At 37.1% G+C, this 23,994-nt stretch overlaps 2 protein-coding genes across 2 annotated transcripts in view; one reads left to right on the forward strand and one right to left on the reverse strand.

The window, feature by feature from the left end:
• NECAB1 (N-terminal EF-hand calcium binding protein 1) overlaps positions 1-12,219 on the forward strand; it is a 245,033-nt gene extending 232,814 nt beyond the window's left edge. The window contains exons 11-13 of the mRNA XM_007948743.2: positions 3,356-3,433; positions 6,235-6,326; positions 12,191-12,219. Of these exons, the coding sequence (XP_007946934.1) occupies positions 3,356-3,433; positions 6,235-6,326; positions 12,191-12,219 (199 nt within the window). The remainder of the gene's footprint in view (positions 1-3,355; positions 3,434-6,234; positions 6,327-12,190) is intronic.
• A 3,606-nt stretch (positions 12,220-15,825) lies between these two features.
• CUNH8orf88 (chromosome unknown C8orf88 homolog) overlaps positions 15,826-23,994 on the reverse strand; it is a 19,337-nt gene continuing 11,168 nt past the window's right edge. Inside the window, exons 4-5 of the mRNA XM_007948744.1 lie at positions 21,337-21,443; positions 15,826-15,849 (exon numbers count right to left, since the gene is read on the reverse strand). Coding sequence (XP_007946935.1) covers positions 15,826-15,849; positions 21,337-21,443 — 131 coding nt within the window. The remainder of the gene's footprint in view (positions 15,850-21,336; positions 21,444-23,994) is intronic.

Here is a 23,994-nt window from a genome sequence, read left to right on the forward strand (position 1 = left end):
CTCAACCTATATGACCCTGATACGAGAAAAAAAAGATGGTGCCCTGCTACCAATACCAACCACTCAGAAAAGGATCAAAATTGAAGATCCTATATAAAGGGGGGGAGCTCTGGTAGCATAGTGCCTAAGGCACTTGACTGCTAACCAGAAGGCTGGTGGTTCAAACCCACCAGCCACTCCTTGGAAGGAAGGTTGGGCAATCTACTTCCGTAGTGATACTGCCAAGGAGGGGTCACTATGAGTCAGGTCCAACTCGACGGTATGTAACAACATATAAAGGGGAAGAAAAATGTGGAACAACATGCAAAATCATAAAAAAAGAAAAGACCAGACTTACTGGTCTGATAGAGACTGGTGAAACCCCCAAGACTATGGCCTCACATCACCCTTCAGGCCTGGAATTGAGCTCACTACTATGGCTTAACTCTTAGCCAAACAATAGGTCTAGGAGCTGAACACTTGCAACAGGAAAATGCACTCCTTAGAACAGTCCACCATGCAGGATCATAAGGGCAGCATTTGCACAGGGAGAAAAGTGTTGTTGTTATGTGCCATTGAGTCGGACCCGACTCATAGCGACCCCTCCTTGGGTTGCCAAGGCAGATCACTACGGAAGTAGATTGCTCAACCTTCCTTCCGAGGAGTGGCTGGTGGGTTTGAACTGCCAGCCTTCTGGTTAGCAGTCAAGTGCCTTAGGCACTATGCTACCAGACCTCCTAGGGAGAAAGGTAGGGAGGCACAAATGTATAGGCAAGAAGGACATAGGAGGATGTTGACAACAGGGAGGAAGTGAGAGGTGAGATATTACACTGTGGGGAATGTAACTGGTATCACAAGACAAAATGTGGATAAGAACTGTTGAATGTAGAACGAATCTACTTTGTAAAGTTTCACCCAAATCACAATAAAAGTTTTTTAAAAAATAGACATGAGTTGAAAGTTGCCTATGACATTGTGAGGTTCCCTGTACAAATTTTTGGTTTGGAAAATATTTTCATCAGACATAAAGATACAGATATTTAACATGAAATGAAACCTGTAATCAATTGACATGATGCTCTTTTTTGACCAAAAATAAATATTCTTGGATAGAGTTAGAGTTTGTCAGAATTCTTAAATTTATGGATCATACTCACTGCTGTCGAGTTGGATCTGACTCATAGCGACCCCTCCTTGGGTTTCTGAGGCGGTATCACTACCTGAAGTAGATTGCCCAACCTTCCTTCTGAGGAGTGGCTGGTGGGTTTCAACTGCCAGCCTTCTGGTTAGCAGTCAAATACCTTAGGCACTAAAGCACCAGAGCTCCCAATGGATTATAGTCATATGATTATAACAGTTAATAAACAAAAATTTAAGGCAGTGTTCCTCTAAGTGTGGCCTTGAAGTAGATTATCCACATCAAAACTACCCAGGGACTTGTAAAAATGCAAATTCCAAGCTGACACTAGGCAATATATCTGTGAAGTTGGATTCAGGGAATCTGTATTTCTTTTTTAAGCATCCTAGGTTTTTCTTATGCACACAAAATGTAGAATCATTGACTTAGAGGAAGGAACTTTCTTTATCAAAAAAAAAAAAAAATGAGGATGAGAGCTTAGTCCTAATTTAAAAAAAGAAAGAAAGAAAGAACTTGAACTAGAAGTCAGGAGCCTTGTGTTCTAGATCTCTCTGCCCAACTAATTTATTATGTGATCCTGTTATTTCAGTTGTTTCTTTAGTTGTTCTAGGCCTCAGCTTCTCTGCCAAGGATTGAACTACCCAGTAGTTCTTCAAATATTTGAGGATTGATTATAGACCTCTTCAAGACTGTAATAAAAGCTAGGGATTCTCTACCCAGCAAAAGGTACTGTTGTTGTTGTTATGTGCCATCGATTCGGACCGACTCATAGCAACCCCACCTTGGGTTGCCGAGGCAGTATCACTACGGAAGTAGATTGCCCAACCTTCCTTCTGAGGAGTTGCTGATGGGTTTAAACTGCCAGCCTTCTGGTTTGCAGTCAAGTGCCTTAGGCACTACGCTACCAGAGCTCCTTAATTTGCAGACAATTTTTAGAATTTCAAGGAGCCCCTAAAATGACCATCCATCAACTCCTTGGATTAGAAAATTTCCATTCTCATTTCTCATTTCCTATCTATGATCCCATAATAAACCTTTCTCCAGAAAATCTGAATTTGAGCTAACAACAATATTTGCTTTTTTGTGCCTTAATGAACCAAGCTAGTAAACAACCAAATGAAAAACACTGAACTTCCACCAGCCATTTAGCAGGAAAATGAGAAGGCAATCTTCTGTAAAGATTTAAAGCCTTGGAAACCCAGTGGGGCAGTTCTACTCTGTCCTAGGAATCAACTGGATGGCAGTGGGAGTGGGTTGGGATTTACAGGGTTTTTTGGTTTTGTTTTTGATTTTTAAGTATTCAGATTTGTGTTTAGATAACGCCACCTGCTGGCCACATTTAGGTAGATCAAAAACTACATTAAGCGACCTATTTTCTGAATTGGAATCGACTTGATGGTAAGGGGTTTAGTTTTTTGTTTTAGTATTTTCCTAGTATATTCTTTGTTATCTGTTTACTCACTGTTTTGCTAGCATCACATTTTGCTGACTATATTGTGAAATATTCGGCTTAAAAAACAAGACTTACGTTATTAATTTTTCAAAAGGCATCTTTGTCTCCCACTCTCCCTTGAGTTTATGAATCTATCCCCTCCTCTTTAATCCTTTATTTCTACCTTAGTTTGCAGGAAGGATTCTGGAGATGAAAAGTTGATCTACAGAGAATGGCTTTGAATCCAAGAGGGTACTAACTAGCCCATTGGACTAAATTTAAGTCTAACACCTAAACCTTTGTGCGTCCTAGGAGTACCTTAGTTTGACTCAACTGCCTTAGAGCAGGATCCCAGACAAGAGCTGTCCATCCAGACAGGGAGATAAAGGTATGATTAAGAATTTGGCAAGAGTTATGGAGGTTGACAGGACTGAATATAAAGAACTAGAACAGTGACCTGCACTCATTCTTTTGAACCCTGATACGACAGATGCTCAGTAAATGCTTTTGAATGGATGGATAAATGGATGAAATGTTACAAAAGTTGTATTTGTGGTATCCAAACTACACTGAGATTTCTGTGGCGCCACACAAGAAAACTGAAAAATTCTTTTGCCAAACAAGCAGATAAAATGAATTAATCAATTCCAGACAAAATGGTTCCATTTTCCTGCAGGTACCCTACTTGTTCCCTGTACCAATGGATAAGATTGTTTTATATCACATATAGATGTGATTATAAAAATTGCTTTGCTTCTTGTCTTTAAATTTCCTATGGCTAATTATGCCTTTTCTTTCCATTCCAGTATTTCTATTCAGAAGCTTTCAAATGAATCTCGCTACATGATTTATGAGTTCTGGGAGAATAGTAGTGTATGGAATAGGTAAGTTATGAGCAGGGATGATTTTTTGTGAAGCCACACAGGTAGCAATATACATAACATAACCTTTGAACTTGCAGGAAAAACTCCATTCCCTTTACCTCTCCTCAATACCTGTTTATTTACTCGTTATCCTGAATCCCACACATTTAGGAATTTCTTTCACGGATTAGAAATCACTTTCTTCTTGAAGCACAAATACTTTGGGTTGTGATCCCATTTCAAATCTTAACCATTTAACTATTTCCCTGATGCTTTAGGTAAGGTTTAGATAGAGGCCATGGGTGTCTAACACAAAGGGTGACAGGATGTAGAAAAAGGAGAGTCAGAAAAAATTTAACCTATTATATTTCCATAAGATAAGCTCTGTGGTTATTATTTTACAAATAAAGCTAGATACAATGGTTAAGATCATGAAGGACTACCCACTTTGCTAAATGTCTTTAACCACTGCAAATAAGGAGGAAATTTAGGATTTTGTCTAGCAAAGATAAAGGGGATCCATTTCCCTGGAATTAAAAGTTACTAATACATAACAAAATATATCATTAGAAAAATGGATCCAAGACATTTTTACAATCGTGAGATTGTGGAAAATAGTTGCAGTTGTTTTTAAATGGCACAAATACAGCTCTTCAATCAGTCTGTGTTTAGGTGGGTGTTAAATATGGTAATGGGAAGTAACAGAATGCCTAGAAATTCATTTGATACATATTTCACCTGAAAGTTTGATTTTTGTGAATCAAACTTGTTTTAAGGCAATTTGTGGCATAATTAAGGTATACTGAGACCTAGAGAATTTCAGGGACAGGAAGGAAATTTATTCAAGTCAGTGTTGTCAGACCTATACTTCAGGATAGATTATTTTTATATCTTTTTATTCTCTAGAGATGTAATAAATTTATAGTTCCTTTCTTGGCTGTTCAATTTTTTAAAACAGTGTGATAGCTAAGATAATTCTTTCTGTTTAAATTTCCTGCTGCAATTAAAGTCTACTTCCTATTGTTTTATCTTCTGTAGAGAATTAATGTCCTCTTTTAAAAAACCTTATGACTTTTGTGTGTGTGCGTGTGTGTGTGGGCGCTTTAGGTGCAAATTTACAGAGCAGAATTTTACATTCAACATTTTATGTACATTTGATTTCACTCCCCAATTATCATCCCAACCCTAACCCAGTCTCCTCCCCTCCCTGCCCAGTAACCTCTCCCATGCCCCTCACAGTTATGCACTCCTGTGTGTCCTGCATTTGTTCCGTGCAAATGTTGCCCCTCTGGTGCCCTGTGGTCGATTGCTCCAAAGGATGCATCTCCATAGAGTATGCGGGTGCGTCACCCTGGGTTGAATAGTCTGCGTGTATTGTTTACTGTTGGGCTAAGAGCCAGCCCCTGGGAGTGACTTTTGTTCCAGGCCCGAAGTGTATCCGAGGGCCATAGTATTGGGGGGTCCCACCAGACTCCATCTGACCAGTAATTCTGGTCATTACTGTTTTTGAATTTTGTTCCATGTTTTTCCTCCCACTCTATCTAGGATCTCCAGTTTTGATCCTTTCCTGAATGGTTGTCATTGGTAGCCAGGCACCATCTAGTTCTCCTGGTCTTGAGGTCCATCATGTCCTAGGGCTGATTGCTTCCAAATGTCCTTGGTTTTTTGCACTCTTCTTCGCTTCCGACAATAGATCTTTAGCTGCATCTTAGATGGCCGCTTTTAAGACCCCAGTCACTATTCACCAATGTAGGTTGTGAAACAAGATTTTTATGTATTTTATTGTGCCAATTGAGTCTGGTGTCCCCCAGTATTACGGTCCTGAGTCAGGAAATCCATTGGCTCTCTCTCCTACGGTGTTTGGCTCTCGGTGAGGGATTCTCTATGTCTGTCTTCTGCTGTTTCTGTAAGGATTGCGGGTATTTTGTATCACTGTTATCTGTGCAATCTATCCTTGGTTTAGAGTATAATCCTGTTCACTGACTCCCATCTGATCTTCTCATATGTTTGTGTTTATCTGTACCCTGGTGTTTGGTGTTAATGGTAATGCAGTATTGTGGATATACTGGTATTAGCATCCATCATCTATATCTTCTGTGCACAATTTGGTGTCCTCCCTTTCCCCAATGTTATCTTGGTAGTCACAGACTCTTCCCATACCATCCCTCCCCTTGCCCACCTCAGCTTGTTGCCCCCAACTAACCCAAAATTATTCCCTCCTCTTCCCTCCCCACCCTGGTAACCTACAAAGTGAGTTCCCTTCCTTAAGCAAACCATTCTTTGTCTTTTTACAGTAATGGGTTCATACAATATTTGTCCTTCTGCAACTGACTTATTTCACTCAGCGTAATGTCCTCCAGGCTCATCCACATCGTGAGAGGATTCATGTACTCTTCATTATTCTTTAGCATAGTATTCTGTCATGTGAATATACCGTAATTGTTATCCATTCATCTGTTGATGGGCATTTAGGTTGTTTCCATCTCTTTGCTATAGTGAATTGTGCTGTGATGAACATAGGTGTGCATATGTCGTCCATGTCCTGCCTCTCACTTCTTTAGGGTATATTCCTAGTAATGGAATTGCTGGGTCAAATGGTATTTCTATTTTCCGTTTTTTAAGGAAATGACCTTATGACATTTGTTAAATTAGCGTCTGAATTTTTTTTAAAAGTTAACCAATTTTTTAAAAGTCTGTATTTGGGCACTTAATCCAAATCATTCAAACCTTGCTATCTTGGTTGAATTTGATCTCTGCTACATTCTATTTAGGATGATTATGAATAAAAAATGCATAGCCCTAACTTATAATTATTTGTACAGCCATCTTCAGACGAATTATAGCAAGACATTCCAAAGAAGTAATGTGGATTTCTTGGAAACTCCAGAACTCACATCTACTATGCTTGTTCCTGGTAATTATCCTGGATTCACCCGCTTCTATGTTCTTTTGGGTTCTCTTTTCACTTTTAAAACGTGGTTCTTTCCCCCTCACTTTTTATCAGTGGTGCTCTCTTCAGCATTTCTTAATAATCTTGAAATTGTGGGTGACCAGGAAGAATTAAAAATCTATATATTTTTGTCTGCTCCAAGCCCCATAGAGCCAGGAAAGGGAGGGAGCAGGAGAGGCTGGGGACCTGTGGAGTGCTGGGATATCCAGGTAAAAAGGGGTGGGAGGCAAGTCTAGGCCTCAAGCCCCCTAGAGAGCCAAGAAAGGGAGGGAGCAGGAAAGGCCAGGGACCTGTGGAGTGGCAGAATATCCAGGTAAAAAGGGGTGGGAGGCAAGGCTAGGCCCCAAGCCTCCAAGAGCCACGAAAGGGAGGGAGCAGCAGAGGCCAGGGACCTCGGGAGCATCAGGATATCCAGGTAAAGGGGAGGAAGGCAAAGCTAGGCCCCAAACCCCCTAAAGCCAGGAAATGGAGGGAGCAGCCAGGGACCACAAAGTGGCAGTTTCTAGGTAGGAATTAGGTAAGGGGAGGGCACAGAGGTTTCCAACAGCTAAGGGAGAAAAACTTGTCTGTCAGTTTGTCATCCTGTGGGGCTTGTACGTTGCTGTGAGGCTTGAGGCTGTGCCACTGGTGTTTCAGACACCAGCAGAGTTGCACATGGTGCACAGGTTTCAATGTAGCTTACAAACTAAGACAGACTAGGAAGAAGGAGGAGGCCATCCACTTCTCAAAAACTGGTCAGGGAAAACCTTATGAATAGCAGAGAAACACTGTCTGATACACTACTGGGCAACTTTATGAATAGCTCAGAAACATGGTATGACACAGTGCAGGAAGACAAGCCCCCTGGGTCAGAAGGCACTCAAAATAGGACTGGGAAAGAGCTGCCTCATCAGAGTAGAACCAACCTTAAAGATATGAAGTAAGTCTTTCAGCACCTCCATTTGCTGGCATGGCACAACTCAAATCGAGGAGAAACAGCTGCAAACATCCATTAATAATCAGAACATGGAATGCACAAAGTATGAATCTAGGAAAATTGTAAGTTGTCAAAAATGAAATGGAACACATAAAGATTGCTATCTAGACATTAGTGAACTGAAATGGATGGGTTTGGGGTATTGTGAATCAGACAACCATATGATCTACTATGCTGAAAATGACAAACTGAAGACGAATGACGTGGCATTCATCATTACAAAGGATGTTTCAAGATCTGTCCTGAAGTACAGTGCTGTCAGTGATAGGATAATATCCATACGCCAACAAGGAAGATCCATTACTACTACTATTTTTCAAATTTACACACCAACCACCAAAGCCAAAGATGAGGAAATTGAAGATTTTTATCAACTTCTGCAGTCTGAAACTGACCAAATATGCAATCAAGATGTATTGCTTAGCACTGGTAACTGGAATGCAAAAGTTGGAAACAAAGAAGAATCACTGGTAGTTGGGAAATTTTGGCCTTGGTGACAGAAATAATGCTGGACATCACATGATAGAATTGTGCTAGACCAACAACTTATCCATTGCAAATACCTTTTTTCAACAACACAAATGGAAGCTATACACATGCACTTCACCAGATGGAGTACAAAGGAATCAGATTTACTACATCTGTGGAAAGATGCCATGGAAAAGTTCCTATCTTCAGCCAAAACAAGGCCAGGAGCTGATTGTGGAAAAGACCACCAACTGCTCATATGCAAGTTCAAGCTGAAGTTGAACCCAATTAAAACAAGTCCATGAGAGCCAAAATATGACCTTGAGTATATTCCTCCTGAATTCAGAGACCATCTAAAGAATAGATTTGATGCAATGAACACCAGTGACTGAAAACCAGAAGAATTGTGGGATGACATCAAGAGCATCATCTGTGAAGAAAGCAAGAGGTCATTAAGAATACGAGAAAGAAAAGACCAAAATGGATGTCAGAAGAGACTCTGAAACTTGCCCTTCAGCAAAGAGTAGCTAAAGCAAATGGAAGAAATTACAAGATAAAAGAGCTGAACTGAAGATTTCAAAGAGCAGCTCGAGCAGACACATCAATTACTATAATGCAATGTGCAAAGACCTGGAGTTAGAAAACCAAAAGGGAAGAACATTCTTGGCATTTCTCAAGCTGAAAGAACTGAGGAAAAAAAATTAAAGCCTTGAGTTGCAACACTGAAAGATTCTATGGGCAAAATACTGAATGATGCAGGAAGCATCAAAAGAAAATGGAAGGAATAAACAGAGTCACTGTACCAAAAAGAACTGGTACTGGTCAATGTTCATCCATTTCAGGAGGTGGCATATGATCGAGAACCAATGGTATTGAGGGAAGAAGTCGAAGCTACACTGAAAGAACTGGCGAAGAACAAGGCTCCAGGAATTGACAGAATACCCACTGAGATGTTTCAACAAACAGATGCCCCACTGGAGGTACTCACTTGGTTATGCCAAGAGATTTGGAAGACAGCTACCTGGCCAACTGACTGGAAGAGATCCATATTTGCACCCATTCCAAAGAAAGGTGATCCCACAGAATGAGGAAATAATCGAACATTATCATTAATATCGCATGCAAGTAAAATATTACTGAAGATAATTCAAAAACGGCTGCAGCAGTATACTGACAGAGAACTTCCAGAAATGTAAGTTAGATTCAGAAGAGGACATGGAACAAGAGCTATCATTGCTGATGTCAGACGGATCTTGGATCAAAGCAAAGAATACCAGAAAGATCAAATTGTGGATAACATTGAGAAGAATGGGAATTCCAGAACACTTAATTGTACTCATGAGGAACCTGTATATAGACCAGGAGGCTGTCATTTGAACAGAAAAAGGGAACACTATGTGGTTTAAAAGGAGCTCTGGTGGCGTAGTGCCTAAGGCCTAAGGCACAAACCTACCAGCCACTCCTCGGAAGGAAGGTTGGGCAATCTACTTCCATAGTGATACGCCTTGGAAATGCAAGGAGGGGTCACTAGAGTCGGGTCCAACTCGACGGCACATAACAAACATGGATTGAAATCAAGAAGGGAGTGCATCAGGATTGTATCCTTTCACCATACTTACTCAATCTATATGCTAAGCAAATAATCTGAGAAGCTGGACCATTTGAAGAAGAATGTGGCATTAGGATTGGAGGAAGAATCAACCTGTGATATGCTGACAACACAACTTTGCTTGCTGAAAGTGAGGGTGACTTGAAGCACTTACTGATGAAGATTGAAGAATAGTCTTCAGTATGGATTACATCTCAATATAAGGAAAACAAAAATCCTCACAACTGGTCCTATAAGCAACATTACAATAAATGGAGAAAAGATTGAAATCGTCAAAGACTTCACATTACTTGGTTCTACAATTGACACCAATGGAAGCAGCAGTGAGGATATCAGATGATGTATAGCACTGGGCAAATCGGCTGCAAAGGACCTCTTTCAAGTACTGAAGAGCAGAGATGTCTCCTTGAGGTCTAAGGTGCACCTGACCCGAGCTGCGGTTTTGGAGAAGAATGCTGAAAGTACAGTAGACTGCTAAAAGAACTAACGTGTCTGTCCTGGAGGAAGTGCAGCCAGAATTCTCCTTGGAGGCGAGAATGGCCAGACTCCGTCTCACATACTTTGGTCATGTTGTCAGAAGGGACCATTCCCTGGAGAAAGGTGTCATGCTTCGTAAGGTGGAGGGTCCATGAAAAAGGGGAAGGCCCTTAATAGGATGGATTAACATGGTGGCAGTGGTGATGGGGCTCAAGTAGAGCAAGAATCGTGAAGCTAGCTCAAGACCGGGTGGTGTTTCTTTCTGCTGTGCATAGGGTCACTATGAGTTGGAGACGACTTGACGGCACCTAACAACAACAACAAATATTTTTGTCTATGGCCTTCAGTCTTCAGGTGCCCAAAATTTGTATTCATGATTGCATTAAGCCTAACATTAAACATTTGCTGGTCATCTTGAGATTTTAACAGGCTTGGAATACAAAGTAAAATTGTGATACTTGAAATTTTACTGTATTGGAGTTTAGTGTATTTAATACAATTTTAAATAAATGACCCATAGACTAGAGATTAGAATTGTTAAAAATTTTTTTATTGTAATAGTTAATATATCATTTATATTGGGGAAAAGAATAGAGAGAGTAATTTATTTTAGTAGAGTTGTGGGGCTTTACAAAAGATACATTTGGTGGATTGAAGAACAAAAAGAAAATAATAAATTCTGACATTGAAGCTAGATGAGGACATGGGGCAGATCATTAAGTGAATGCCTTAGAATAGAATCAGATGATTCTCCTTACAGTCTCAGTCTGAGTTCCAGGCATATATTTACTATAGATCTTAAGTGCAGCTTATGATCTGGCCTAGACATCGAAGATTTACAGAATTTCTCACTGGATATTTCGATTTTAATCCTCAATGAGGATAGTTGTAAGTATGATTGAAATTTCTTTTGATTCACAATTTGCCTCATAAACTAGGATGCACCAGCAGTGTGTATGAGGGTTCCAGTCTTTCCACCCCTTCAACAGCATTTGTTATTTTTTTTAACTTTGCTATTTATGCTGGGATGTGATGATATCTTATTGTTTTGATTTGCATCTCTCTCATGGATAATTATCACAAATATTTCTTCATGTTTGTTAGCTGTCTGAATATCTTCTTTGGTGAAATGTCTGTTCATATCTACTGCCCATTTTTTAACTGGATTGCTAGTCTTTTTGTTGTTGATGTATTGAAGTTTTTTATAAATTTCAGGGATTAGTCCCTTGTCCAACATGTCATTGTCAAAAAATTTTTCTCATTCTATAGGTTCTCTTCTTACTCTTTTGGTGAAGCTTTTTGATGCACACAACTGTTTAATTTTTAGGAGGTCCCAGTCATCATTTGTCTTCTGCTATTTATGCATTTTTAGTTTTGTTTGACTGTGTATTTGTGCCATGTATTAGGGCCCCTAAGGTTGCCCCTATTTTTTATCTTTATGATTTTAGTTTTTACATATAGCTCTTAGATCCATCTTGAGTTAGTTTTTGTCTATAGCGTGAAATATGGATCCTGTTTCATTTTTCTGCAAATGGATATCCATATTTTCCCAGCACCATTTGCTAAAGAGACTACGTCTTCCCCATTTAATGGATTTTGGTCCTTTGTCAAAGATCAGCTGTCCACAGGTGGATGAATTTACTTTCTGGGTTCTCAATTCTGTTTCATTGGTCTATGTGCCTGTTATTGTACCTTGAAAACAAATTTTAATTCTTTCCATTTTTGTTCCTCACAGCATTCTAACAATCTTAATTCTTTGCCATAAACCTGTCCTTGAGGTATTTATATTCACTGGTAAATAGATTTCCAACTTTACAGCATAGACATATTAAAAAACAGTATTCCACACATCCCCTTGGTTATACACAATCTTTCTGAAGTCTATATGTAAAAGTATCATGTATCTTTTTAAAAAGTACCTACCAGTATTGGATAGATTAAAAAGTACAACATGATTTTATTAAAGGGCATTAACCATCTTATTGCCAAGACAAGCTCTGTTCACATGAAACAGAATTTTAGTTAGATTACAACCAAATGCCAAAATAAATGGTGCTAATAACAATCAAATAGGAAAGGTTCAATGTTGGCTCAAATATTCAGGAAATGATACTAGAAAGATAAGCAATTATGCAGACAAAAGTTGGGGGGAAATGGTCTAAGAATATTATGTTTCTTGAATTTACTTGGCCCTGGATTTCTATGTAAAAAAGAAAAGGTGGAGGATATAGCAGAGAAAAAACTGGATACACATGTAAGTTGCAGTTATTTTCATAATTATTTTTATTATTTTTTCAGCTTCATGGTGGATCCTGAACAACAACTAGATGTTCCTAGACACCTCGACATTTCTTTATGGTTCCAAGTGCAAAACACTTGCTCTTATTTAAAATGTGAATTAGATATGTCTCTGTGGGTGTTAATCTACTGTATACTTTTGTTAAATATATTTATTCTAAGGTGTGCACTCTTGTAAAATGTATTTGAGAATTTTATTATTCATGTGTATTTTAGCTCAATTTTCAGTGTTCACTATTATTAGTAGTATTTGATGCTAATTGTTTTGCTAAAACCTTTTAATGTCAAAATCCTAGTATGCGAGAAAAAAAGTATAGATGATGGAATAAAATTGTACAAAAGAAAGTTCTTATTATGAAGGAAAAATATGTAAAGTGGGAATTTCTGGGGAATTAATTCATAGAACAGATTTTGTAGCCTGTCACCTATCATAAAGGTTAAATATGTGTTTTGTGATTTTATGTAGCTGATTTTCTGTGAGTGAAGTTTATTCTTCAATCATGTCTATTCCATTCCCAACTCCTAATCTCATGAGCATTCACTTTATATTACTTAAAAAGGTAATGCATAGACATAAAATAACTTTGACTATAAAGAACCTCTATCCATTTGTCAGGTTATAAACTAGTTTTTCCACAGTAAGTGAACAATTTTGTGATTAAGTTAGGGTACCACTTAGTAATGTAACATTATTATATCATTTATTATCATCATAACTACCTATACATAAGATAAACTTATCAAGAGGAATGTTTTACTTTGGAAGAATCTGGCTCAAATTTTATTGTATGTGGTTTAAATATGTGATCTAGAAGGTTAATTTTCTTAATATTGACATTTTCACTTAAATAAAAATTTTTAAATACTTTAAAACAATTTTTAACCTAACTGAATAAAGAAAATAAATCTGTAACAACCACAAAACTTTAAGGAAGTCATAAAATAGAGAAAGTCCTGGACAGAAAACATGTTTTCCAGTTTCAACACTTAGAATGACTACAGTCCTCAAACGATATATACACTCCGCTATAAAAATCCATAAATATTTTGAATAAAATCTGATTATAAACTTTTCTAGTAAAAATATAATACATATAGAAATTTACCAACATGTTATTCTCTAGTCCAAACTCCTTTCAGACCACAGCTCCCCTGGGAAAAATTTATAAGTATTTTTTTCCTAACTTTCCACTGGTGGAAAACTCAGGAAAAAAAAATAGAACTAAAATTTTATTTTTTTAATTATAAAATTTATGCTAAAGTATTTTCTCAAACCAATTTGTGGAGCATTAACTTTTACCATATACTATTTACATGCCCCTTAGTCCTCATCTGATTTAAAATTGAACTTTTTTTCCTCTCTTCTAGAATATTTTCTTCTAAACATAGACAATAGAGAAAGAGTCAATTCTAAAGGGAGCCCTGGTGGTGCCATGGCTCCCTTTAGAACTAGGCTGTGCTAATTGAAAAGTGGGTGGTTTGAACCCACCAGCCACTCCATGGGAGAAAGATGAGGCAGTCTGCTTCCATGATGATTTACAGCCTTGGAAACCCTATGGGGCAGTTTTACCCTGTGTCCTACAGGGTCACTATGAGTTGGAATCAACTTAACAGCAATGGGTTTGGGGGAGGGGGCAACAATTCTGAAGATGACAGACACTATGAAACAAGATCTGGCTCAACTCTTTTAATTTATATACAAAGTGAAGAACAACATTAATGAAGATGTACAATGATTATTCAAATAAACTATACATGTGTACAAAGGCAAACAGATACTAACCAGTCTTTGCCATCTCACTCTGATTATATACAGTAAGAAAGGAGCAAGTTACTTTGAAACCTAGGAAACTTTTGACATACAACCTCTTCTTAAAAACACTGGTTATAAATGCCTCTAATAAACACAAACAAATCATAACTTATCAAAACATTTTCCTGGCTGGTCCATTTCAGCATCAGATTCAGAAAGCACTTAAAGTCTTTTGAGTACTAGACAGTTAATTTTCCCTTCAGTAACAGTGGTGATTAAGTGAAAAGGCTCTCTGGTTTTCAAATTGTAATAGGTTCTGTCACATATTTTTAAACTAGAATCAAAAGAAAGACCTGAGAATAGGAAATTATAAAGCAAACAAATTTATATGGTAATTCTGACCCAAGCTCGTATACAAATTATACATATATTTATGTGTATATATGTGTGAGAGAGTATGTTTGTTTGAATTGTATGTGTGTGTGTTAACATACACATATATATACTTGGACCTATAATAGAAAAGAAAAACAGCACAAAAGACAAATGAAAATCTGGGCCCTATGCACAAATATCCCATTTTAAATTAACTGATAAACTTACAGTTAATTTTTTTTTTTTAAGAAAAAAATCAATTTTTCTGGGAAATACAGTAACATAAAAATGAAATAGTGAAAGACCAAGATGGAAAACCTACCTGGACTAAAGTTTGACTCTAGGTAACAAGCTCAAAATCTAGTGAAGAGAAAGATTTAGGAGTTCAGGACTCAGTGAAAGATAAACCATTCCACCAAAGGATGGTCTGTAAATCCTTGCCAGTAGACTCAGGATCTGGGAGATGAGGAATACAGAGAGTTATCACTTACCTTTTAACAACCTTTTCTTGGTGACACAGTGTTGGAAGAAACATCTTTTTGTTTTTTTAAACCACCTTATTTTGGTGACACAGTGTTAGAAGAAACATTAAAAAAAAAAAAAAAACCCACTGGTAACATCCAGAGTGGCAAACTGCACATTTATTGGATAAAATTTCTAAGAGTTAAATATTCTTCATCCATTCATGTCATTGACATAAGAAATTACAGAATTGAAACTGTACCAGAATTGTCTGCAAAAGTCAAAATTTTTCCTTTTTGGAATAAAAGATCAGTTCTAGTTTTGCAATTGCTCAACTTCTACTGCTCACATGGTCTGATTAGTGACACAAACACGTAGTAGCTATTTTTCAATTTCAGTTTAATTCACTACTATTGTTTCCAAATTATCAATCTCTACTAGTAATTATGAAGCTAAGATAATGTTAATTTGAAAAACTTAGAGATGGGAAACGGCTATTAAAATATTTTCCCTCCCACCCTCAATGATAACTATGCACTGAACATCTTGAATCATTCTAAGCCTCTGGAGATAGTAACATGGTTCAATGGCTGGTATGAAATCAGTGGGAAACAGAAGAAAGGCAAATTTAAAAGCAACAAAAAAATATGTACCATATATACATTGTACCAAACACTTTGTATTGAGAATCTTTACAGCTTGCATTTCCAATCCATTATTACAAGTGATGAAAAAGAAAAAATTGCAAGTAGCATACAAATTATACACAGTTTTCCCACATCACTAACCAAATTTTTACTTTTCAGGGTCACATCCCAATTTATGCACGTAACTGCCTGCAAAGCTGAAACTGATTAGAAAATTCTTTATAGTTTTAAAATATTTTTCTCATTTTAGGAAAAACCAAATAGCCAACCAACAAAATTAAAAATAAATTGAGTTGTCAATCCATTGCAGTTATTTTTACTAGATCCACTTCATTTGTAGGTGTCCAAAATATAAAACAAATAATTCTTTATCTTCAAATTCATCTGCTCTTAAAATGCTACTTAAAACTTTGGTTGTTTTCCTGTAAATATAGAAGAGAAAGCATTTTATCCATTACATTGAATATGACTTTTACTAATTAGTTTATCAAACCAAATACTGTGAATCTACTATGTGTTTACTCATCTAAATGCATGTTACTATGGAAACTATGAAAACAAATGGAATTTGTCAAATAACGAAACAGTTCTTCTGTTTAATAGAGCATATGTAATTCATTTGTAAATACATTAAGTTCAATTTCAAACCTGTTATTTATGCATAAATCAAAAATAAAATTAATGTACAAGGTTTGTTCAAAACCATGTGTATGTCAAACTTTTAATTATAAAAGAAAACGTTATCTAAGATGGAAAGTCTGCAAATAAAAAGTGATTGTATTTATACTGCATTAAAGTTTAAATTTATTCCTACAGACTAAGCATTATATGTCCCTAGGAATGTGTCCCACCTTTCAACAGACAGAAGAACAAAACATCATCAAATATTCCTTTTGTGTAATAAAATTTGTTTCATTAACTTAAAAAAATGGCTAGAGGTCTGGGTCTGTAAGTTAGGGAGTTTCAATTTAGAAACATTCATATACAATATGAACACGATAAATTTTAAAAAAATTGTAAGGGATTTTAAATTTAAAAAAAAAATTGTATGGATCCCAAAAAAAAGTTTAGAATCCCCCAACATGGGAGGTTCTATATTTCTTTCATATGTGAGCCATTCCCAGCATACCAATATTCACTGTGACGTCTTAGACAATCCCACTTGCTTTACTTATATAAAATAGTGTATAAAAATTCTAAATACATGTGAAATTCTGGTCAAAATGGAAGTAGAGACCATAAAGGTTGTAAATTAGCATTTACAGAACACATAATAAGAGAAAGGTACCATACTAAACATTTTCATACATTATTTCATTTACTCCTAATATCATTCAATGAGAGTTTATCATTCTTATTTGCAATTTTAAAAACCGAGGTAAGTAATTTGTCCAAGTCTGAACTACCAATACATATAAAAACCAAAAAAAAAAAAAACCAAATTCACTGCAGTCGAGTCGGATCTGACTCATAGCAACCCCTCCTTGGGTTTCTGAGGCGGTATCACTATGGAAGTAGATTGCCCAATCTTCCTTCTGAAGAGGGGCTGGTGAGTTTGAACCGCCAGCCTTCTGGTTAGCAGTCAAATGCCTTAGGTACTATACCACCAAAGCTTCTAGTGGTGCTCAAACCTGATACTAAAAATTATGTCCTTTCTAATTAAAAAAAACTCATAAAAAATTTATGATTTATTCTATGTATTTTATGGAATTTGATGTGCTGATGCCAAAATATCAAGGGCTAAGAATAGCAAAAACACTTGTAACACTTGTAAGAGTATATAAGATGACTTGTTTTACTCTATTAAAAGACTAAGTGAGGAGAATAGAGCCCAGAAACAAACCACTCATATATACAGTTACCTGGTTTCCAACAAAGGTGGCAAAGGACTATCAATAAATATTAAATTAAAAAAAAAAAAAAAAACTTCACTGCCATTGAGTCAATTCGACCCATAGCAACCCCTCCTTGGGTTTCTGAGGCGTTATCGCTACAGAAGTAGATTGCCCAACCTTCCTTCCAAGGAGTAGCTGGTGGGTTTGAACCACGAGCCTTCTGGTTAGCAGTCAAATGCCTTAGGCACTACACCACCAAAGCTCCCATTTAATAAATAATACCAGTAAATACATCTGGGACAACTGGATATCCATGCAGGAAAAAAAAAAAAATTATGACCACTACACTTCATCCACCACTAGTCAGTTTGTTGTATTGCGGAGGCTTATGTGTTGCTATGATGTTGTAAGCTATGCCACCAGTATTTCAAATACCAGCAGGATTGCCATGGTGGACACGTTTCAGTGGAGCTTCCAAACTAAGAAGAGGAAGAAGGACCTGGTGATCTACTTCTGAAAAAACTGGCCAGTGAAAACTTTATGAATAGCAGTGCAACACTGTCTGATATAGTGCCAAAGATGAGCCCCTCAGGTTAGAAGGCACTCAAAATACAACTGGGGCAGAGCTACCTCTTCAAAGTACGGTCAAACAATGACAGAGTAAAGGTTAATGAAGGAGTAAAGCTTTTGGGACCTCATTGGCTGATACGAAAACATTCAAAGCTGCAAACATCCATTAATAATGAGAAAGTGGAATGTATGCAATTTGAATCTAGGGAAATGGAAGTTGTAAAAAATGAAGTGGAATACATAAAGATTGAAATTCTAGGCATTGGTGAGTTTAAATGAACTGGTACTGGCCACTTTGAATTGGATAATCATATGGTCTACTATGTTAGGAATACCAAACTGAAGAGGAACAGTGTCACATTCATCATCAAAAAGTACATTTCAAGGTCTATCCTAAAGTATGTTATTGTCAGTGAGAGAATAATATTCATATGCCTACAAAAAAGATCAGTTAATACAAAATTATTCAAATTTACCTACCAACAAAGATAAAGAATAAAGGCCAAAGATAAAGAAACTGAAGACTTTTACCAACTTCTGCAGTCTGAAATTGATCAAAAATGCTATCAAGATATATTGATAATTACTAGTGATATAATTATTAATGTAAAAGTTGGAAGCAAAAAGGATCAGTAGTTAGAAAATATGGCCACTGTGATAGAAAGGATGTAGGAAATCATGTAATAGAATTCTTTTAGACCAATGGCTTACTCATTGCAAATTCCTTTTTTCAACAACATAAACTGCAACTATACACATGGACCTCATTGGATGAAATACATAGGAATCAAGTTGACTACATCTGTGGAAAAAGAAGATGTAGAAGCTCAAAATCAGTCAGAACAAGGCCAGGGGTCCACTGTGGAACAGACCATCAGTTGATCATATGTAAATTCAAAGTGAGGTTGAAGAAAATTAAAACAACCCTGCATGAGTCAAACTACAACCTTAACTACATTCCTGCTGAATTTAGAGACCATCTCAAGAACAGATTTGACCACAGAATACCAATGACCAAAGACCAGATGAGTTGTGGGATGACATCAAGGACATCATACATGAAGAAAAGACAAGATCATTAAAAATATAGGAAAGAAAGAAAAGACCAAAAGCAATGTCAGAAGAAATTCTCAAACTTGCTCTTGAATATACAGCAAAGGGAAAAGAAGAAATGATGAAGTAAAAGGGATGAACAGCAGATTTCAAAGGGATGCTCAAAAGACAAAGTGAAGTATAACAATGAAACATGCAGAGACCTGGAGTCAGAAAACCAAAAAGGGAAGAACATGCTCAGCATGTCTCAAGCTTGAAGAAAAAATTCCAGCCTTGAGGAACAATACTGACAGATTCTATGGGCAAAATATGAATGACACAGGAAACATCAAAGGTAAACAGAAGGAATACACAGTCACTCTGTATCAAAAAAATTAGTTGACGTTTAGTCATTTCAAGAGTTGGCATATGATCAAGAACTGATGGTACTGAAGAAATACATACAAGCTGTTGTTGTGTTGTTGTTGTTGTTACGTGCCGTGGAGTCGGACCTGACTCATAGCAACCCCTCCTTGGGTTTCCAAGGTGGTATCAGTATGGAAGTAAGTTACTCAACCTTCCTTCTGAGGACTGGCTGGTGGGTTTGAACTGCCAGCCTTCTGGTCAGCAATCAAGAGCCTTAGGTACTACACTACCAGAGCTCCCACGCTCTGGGAGCTGAATTTAAAGCACTGGCAAAAAACAAGGTTCCAGGAACTGATGGAATACCAACTGAAATGTTTCAATAACTGGATGCAGTGTGGAAGTACTCACTTGTCTATGCCAAGAAATTTGGAAGACAGCTAACTGGCCAACCATCTGGAAGAGACTTTTTTGTGTGTGCCCCTTCCAAAATATTGTAGAAATTATAAAACAGCATTGTTAATATCACATACAAGTAAAATGTTGAAGATAAAAACAGTTGCAGCAGTACATCAACAGGGAATTGCCAGAAGTTGAAGCCAGAGTCAGAAGAGGATGTACAACAAAGGGTATCATTAGTGATACCAGATGAAGATGAATCTTGGCTGAAAGCAGAGAATACCAGAAAGATATTTACCTGTGTTTTACTGACTATGTGAAGGCATTCAACTGTGTAGATCATAACAAAATATTGATAATGCCACAAAGAATGGGAATTCCAGAATATATACTCATGCAGAAGCTGTACAAGACAGAACATGGCATATTGCATGTTTTAAAATCTGGAAAGGTGAGTGTCAGGGGTTGTATTCTTTCACCTTACTTATTCAATCTGTATGCTGAGCAAATAATGCAAGAAGCTGGACTATAGGAGGAAGAAACATGGCATCAGGACTGGTGAAAGATTCATTAACAACCTGCAATATGCAGATGACACACCTTGCTTGCCTAAATCAAGGAGAACTTGAAGCACTTACTGATGAAAATCAAAGATGAAAGCTTTCAGAATGGATTACATCTCAGCATTAAGAAAATAAAAATCCTCACAACTGGACCAATAAGCAACATAATGATAAACGGAGAAAAGTTTGAAGTTGTCAAGGATTTCATTTTACTTAAATCCACAATCAACACCCATGAAAGCAGCAGTCAAGAAATCAAATGATGTATTGCACTGGGAAAATCTGCTACAAAAGACCTCTACCTCTATAAAGTGTTAAAAACAAAGATATCACTTGAGGACTAAGATGCACTTGACCTAAGCCATGGTATTTTCAATTCTTCATATGCAAGTTAAAGCTGGACAATCAATAAAGAAAGACCAAAGAAGAATTGATGCATTTGAATTATGGTGTTGGTGTAGAGTATTGATATACCACTGACTGCCAAAAGACTGAACAAATCTTTCTTGGAAGAAGTACAGCCAGAAGGGAGGATGGTGAGACTTCACCTCATGTACTTTGGACATGTTAATAGGAGTGACCAATTTCTGGAGAAAGATGTCATACTTTGTGAAGTGTTATGTTGTTGTTATATGCCATCGAGTCAAACCTGACTCACAGCGACCCCTCCTTGGGTGTCCAAGGCAGTATCACTACGGAAGTAGACTGCTCATCTTCCTTCCGAGCAGAGGGTGATTAAAAAGGAGGAAGATCCTTAACTAAATGGACTGATACAGTGGCTACAAGAGCGAGCTCAAACACAGCAACAATTGTGAGGATGTCGCAGGATGCACACAGGGTTGTTATGAGGCAGAACCAACTTAACAGCATCTAACAACAACAAAAAGTTAAAAAACAAACAATAGAGTTTTAGAAGATAACATGGGAAGGTATTTTCATGATCTTTCAGTAGGGAAGTATTTCTTAAACAATACAATTATCCTATTCTATTTCCTGATAAGAGTAGTAATAATAATAATTGACATTTAGATTATGCATTTTTCTTCATTTTATATTATAGTGAGAAAGGTTAAAACATGTAGAGATGGACTCAAATGAAAACAAATAATTTGGCATTAAAGTAATATAAAATTAGAAAACTCCTTACTGGTTTTTGAAGAACAACAGGATGATTGGGCAGAAATTCTGGTTTCTTTCTGCAGATGGAAACACTTGAGAGCTTCAACAGGAAATCTCTGCTGTATTTAATTCTTTCTGTAGATATTAAACATAAAACATACTTCTCTCTTAAATTACGTTTTGGCTCATTTCTTTCTGAATGTACATTAGCTGTTCACTGTTACATAAAACGATGAGTATTGCCCATGCAAAAGAGTAGGGGGCGGGAAAAGCTTTGAAAAATTGAAAGGCAGCTGTTGGAGAAAACAGGTACTGTATACCTTCTTTCATTTGGTTATTCAACCAACACCCATTCCTATCCAAAACTCTCAGCAAAATAGGGATAGAAGGGAAAATCCTCAGCATAATAAAGGGCATATACACAAAACCAAGAGCCAACATTACTGTCAATGGAGAAAGATTCAAAGCAGTCCCCTTGAAAAAGGCAACCAACCAGACAAGGATGCCCTCTATCACAACTTCTATTTAACACTGTATTGGAAGCCATAGCCAGGGCAATAAGGCAAGAAAGAGAAATAAAAGGCATCCAAATTGGTAAAGAAGAAGTAAACCTATCTCTGTTTGCAGATGACATGATCCTGTGCATAGAAAACCCAAGAGACTTAGCAAAAAATTACTAGAACTAATAGAAAGGTTCAGCAAAGTGGCGGGATACAAGGTCAACATACAAAAATCAGCTGGATTCCTCTATATCACCAAAGAAATCTCTGAAAAAGAAATAAGGAAAATAATACCATTTACCATAGCTCCCAAAAAGATAAAATACTTAGGAATAATCTTATCAGGGACACAAAAGACCTATACAAAGAAAACTACAAAACACTACTACAAGAAACTACAGAAGAGCTACATAAATGCCCTGTTTATGGATAAGACAACTGAATATTGTGAAAATGTCAATACTACCCAAAGCAATCTACACATTCAGTGCAATCCCGATCCAGATTTCATCAACATTCTTCAAGGACATGGAAAAACCAATCACTAATTTCATATAGACAGGAAAGAGACCTTGGACAAGCAAAGCACTGCTGAAAAAGTAAAACAAAGTAGGAGGTCTCAGACTCCCAATTCTCAAAACCTACTATACAGCCACAGTAGTGAAAAGAACATGGTATTGGTACAATGACAGACCAATGAACAGAATCAAAAACTCAGAAATAGATCCATCCATCTATGGACAGCTGATCTTTGACAAAGGGCCAAAACCCATTAAATGGGGGAGAGATAGCCTCTTTAACAAATAGTGCTGGCAAACCTGTATGTCCACTTGCAGAAAAATGAGAAAAGACCCATACCTCAGGCCAACACAAAAAAAAAACTCAAGGTAGATGAAAGACTTAACTGAAAACTATAAAGTTCATCAAAGAAAAATAGGGACAAAGCTAGGGGCCCTGATTTATGGCATACATAGACTATCAAGCATAACCCAAAATACACAGGGCATCAGCTTGTATGTGTGTATGATGAAAGAGAAATTAGATGACTGGAACGCTTTAAAAATTAAATTCTTATGTACATTGAAAGACTTCTCCAAAAGGATAAAAAGAGAACCTGTTGTTGTTATGTGCCGTTGAGTCAGACCCAACTCATAGCGACCTCTCCTTGGGTTGCCAAGGCAGTATCACTATGGAAGTAGATTGCTCAACCTTCCTTCTGAGGAGTGGCTGGTGGGTTTGAACCGCCAGTCTTCTGGTTAGCAGTCAAGTGACTTAAGCACTATGCTACCAGAGCTCCCAAAAAGAGAACCTAGAGACTGGGAAAAAATACTTGGTTATGACATATCTGACAAAGGACTTATCTCCAAAATTTATAGGAGAACTTCAACACCTTAATGCCAAAAAGACAAACAATCCAATTCAAAAATGGGCAAAGGACATGAACACACACTTCACTAAAGAAGATACACAGGCAGCCAACAAACACATGTGGAAATGCTCATTTGGTTATTCAAATCTAGTAAAGCCACCTGGTATTGTATATATCAGATATATCAGGATGTAAAAACCATTAGGCAATTCAGATTCTATCAAAATGGAACCTTAATGAGCCTATTTGTTTTTTATATTCAATTACCAAACATCTAATGCAATCAAATTAAAATAAATTCAATTCAAGAAATATTTATTGTGTGTCCACTATACTATGGTAGGTACTGATAAACAAGACCCAAGATAAGACTTCTATCTTTAATGGGAATGACTCAAACATCTACAGATTTCTCATCAGAAATCATTACCAAGATAGACCATATGCTGGGCTAGAGAACAATGGAACAACATCTTTAAAATGCTGAAAGGAAAGAACTGCAACTCAGAATTTCATACCCAGTGAAAATAACCTTTAGGAATGTACCCTAAGCAGTGTCATCTTCGGATGAAAGAGAACTAAGAGAATTTGTAGCCAAAAGACAAAAGAAATGCTCATGGAATTTCTTCAGGCTGAAGGGAAATGATAATTTAAACATAATCTTCAGGAATAAAAGGAGAGTAACAGAAACAGTTGTTGTTGTGTGCCGCCGAGTCGGCCTGACTCATAGCGACCCCTCCTTGGGTTTCCGAGGCAGTATCACTACGGAAGTAGATTGCCCAACCTTCCTTCCGAGGAGTGGCTGGTGGGTTTGAAC

This window comes from Orycteropus afer, unplaced genomic scaffold, assembly GCF_000298275.1.
Source record: "Orycteropus afer afer isolate SDZICR_OR568_19922 unplaced genomic scaffold, OryAfe1.0 scaffold00222, whole genome shotgun sequence".
Lineage (NCBI taxonomy): Eukaryota > Metazoa > Chordata > Mammalia > Tubulidentata > Orycteropodidae > Orycteropus > Orycteropus afer.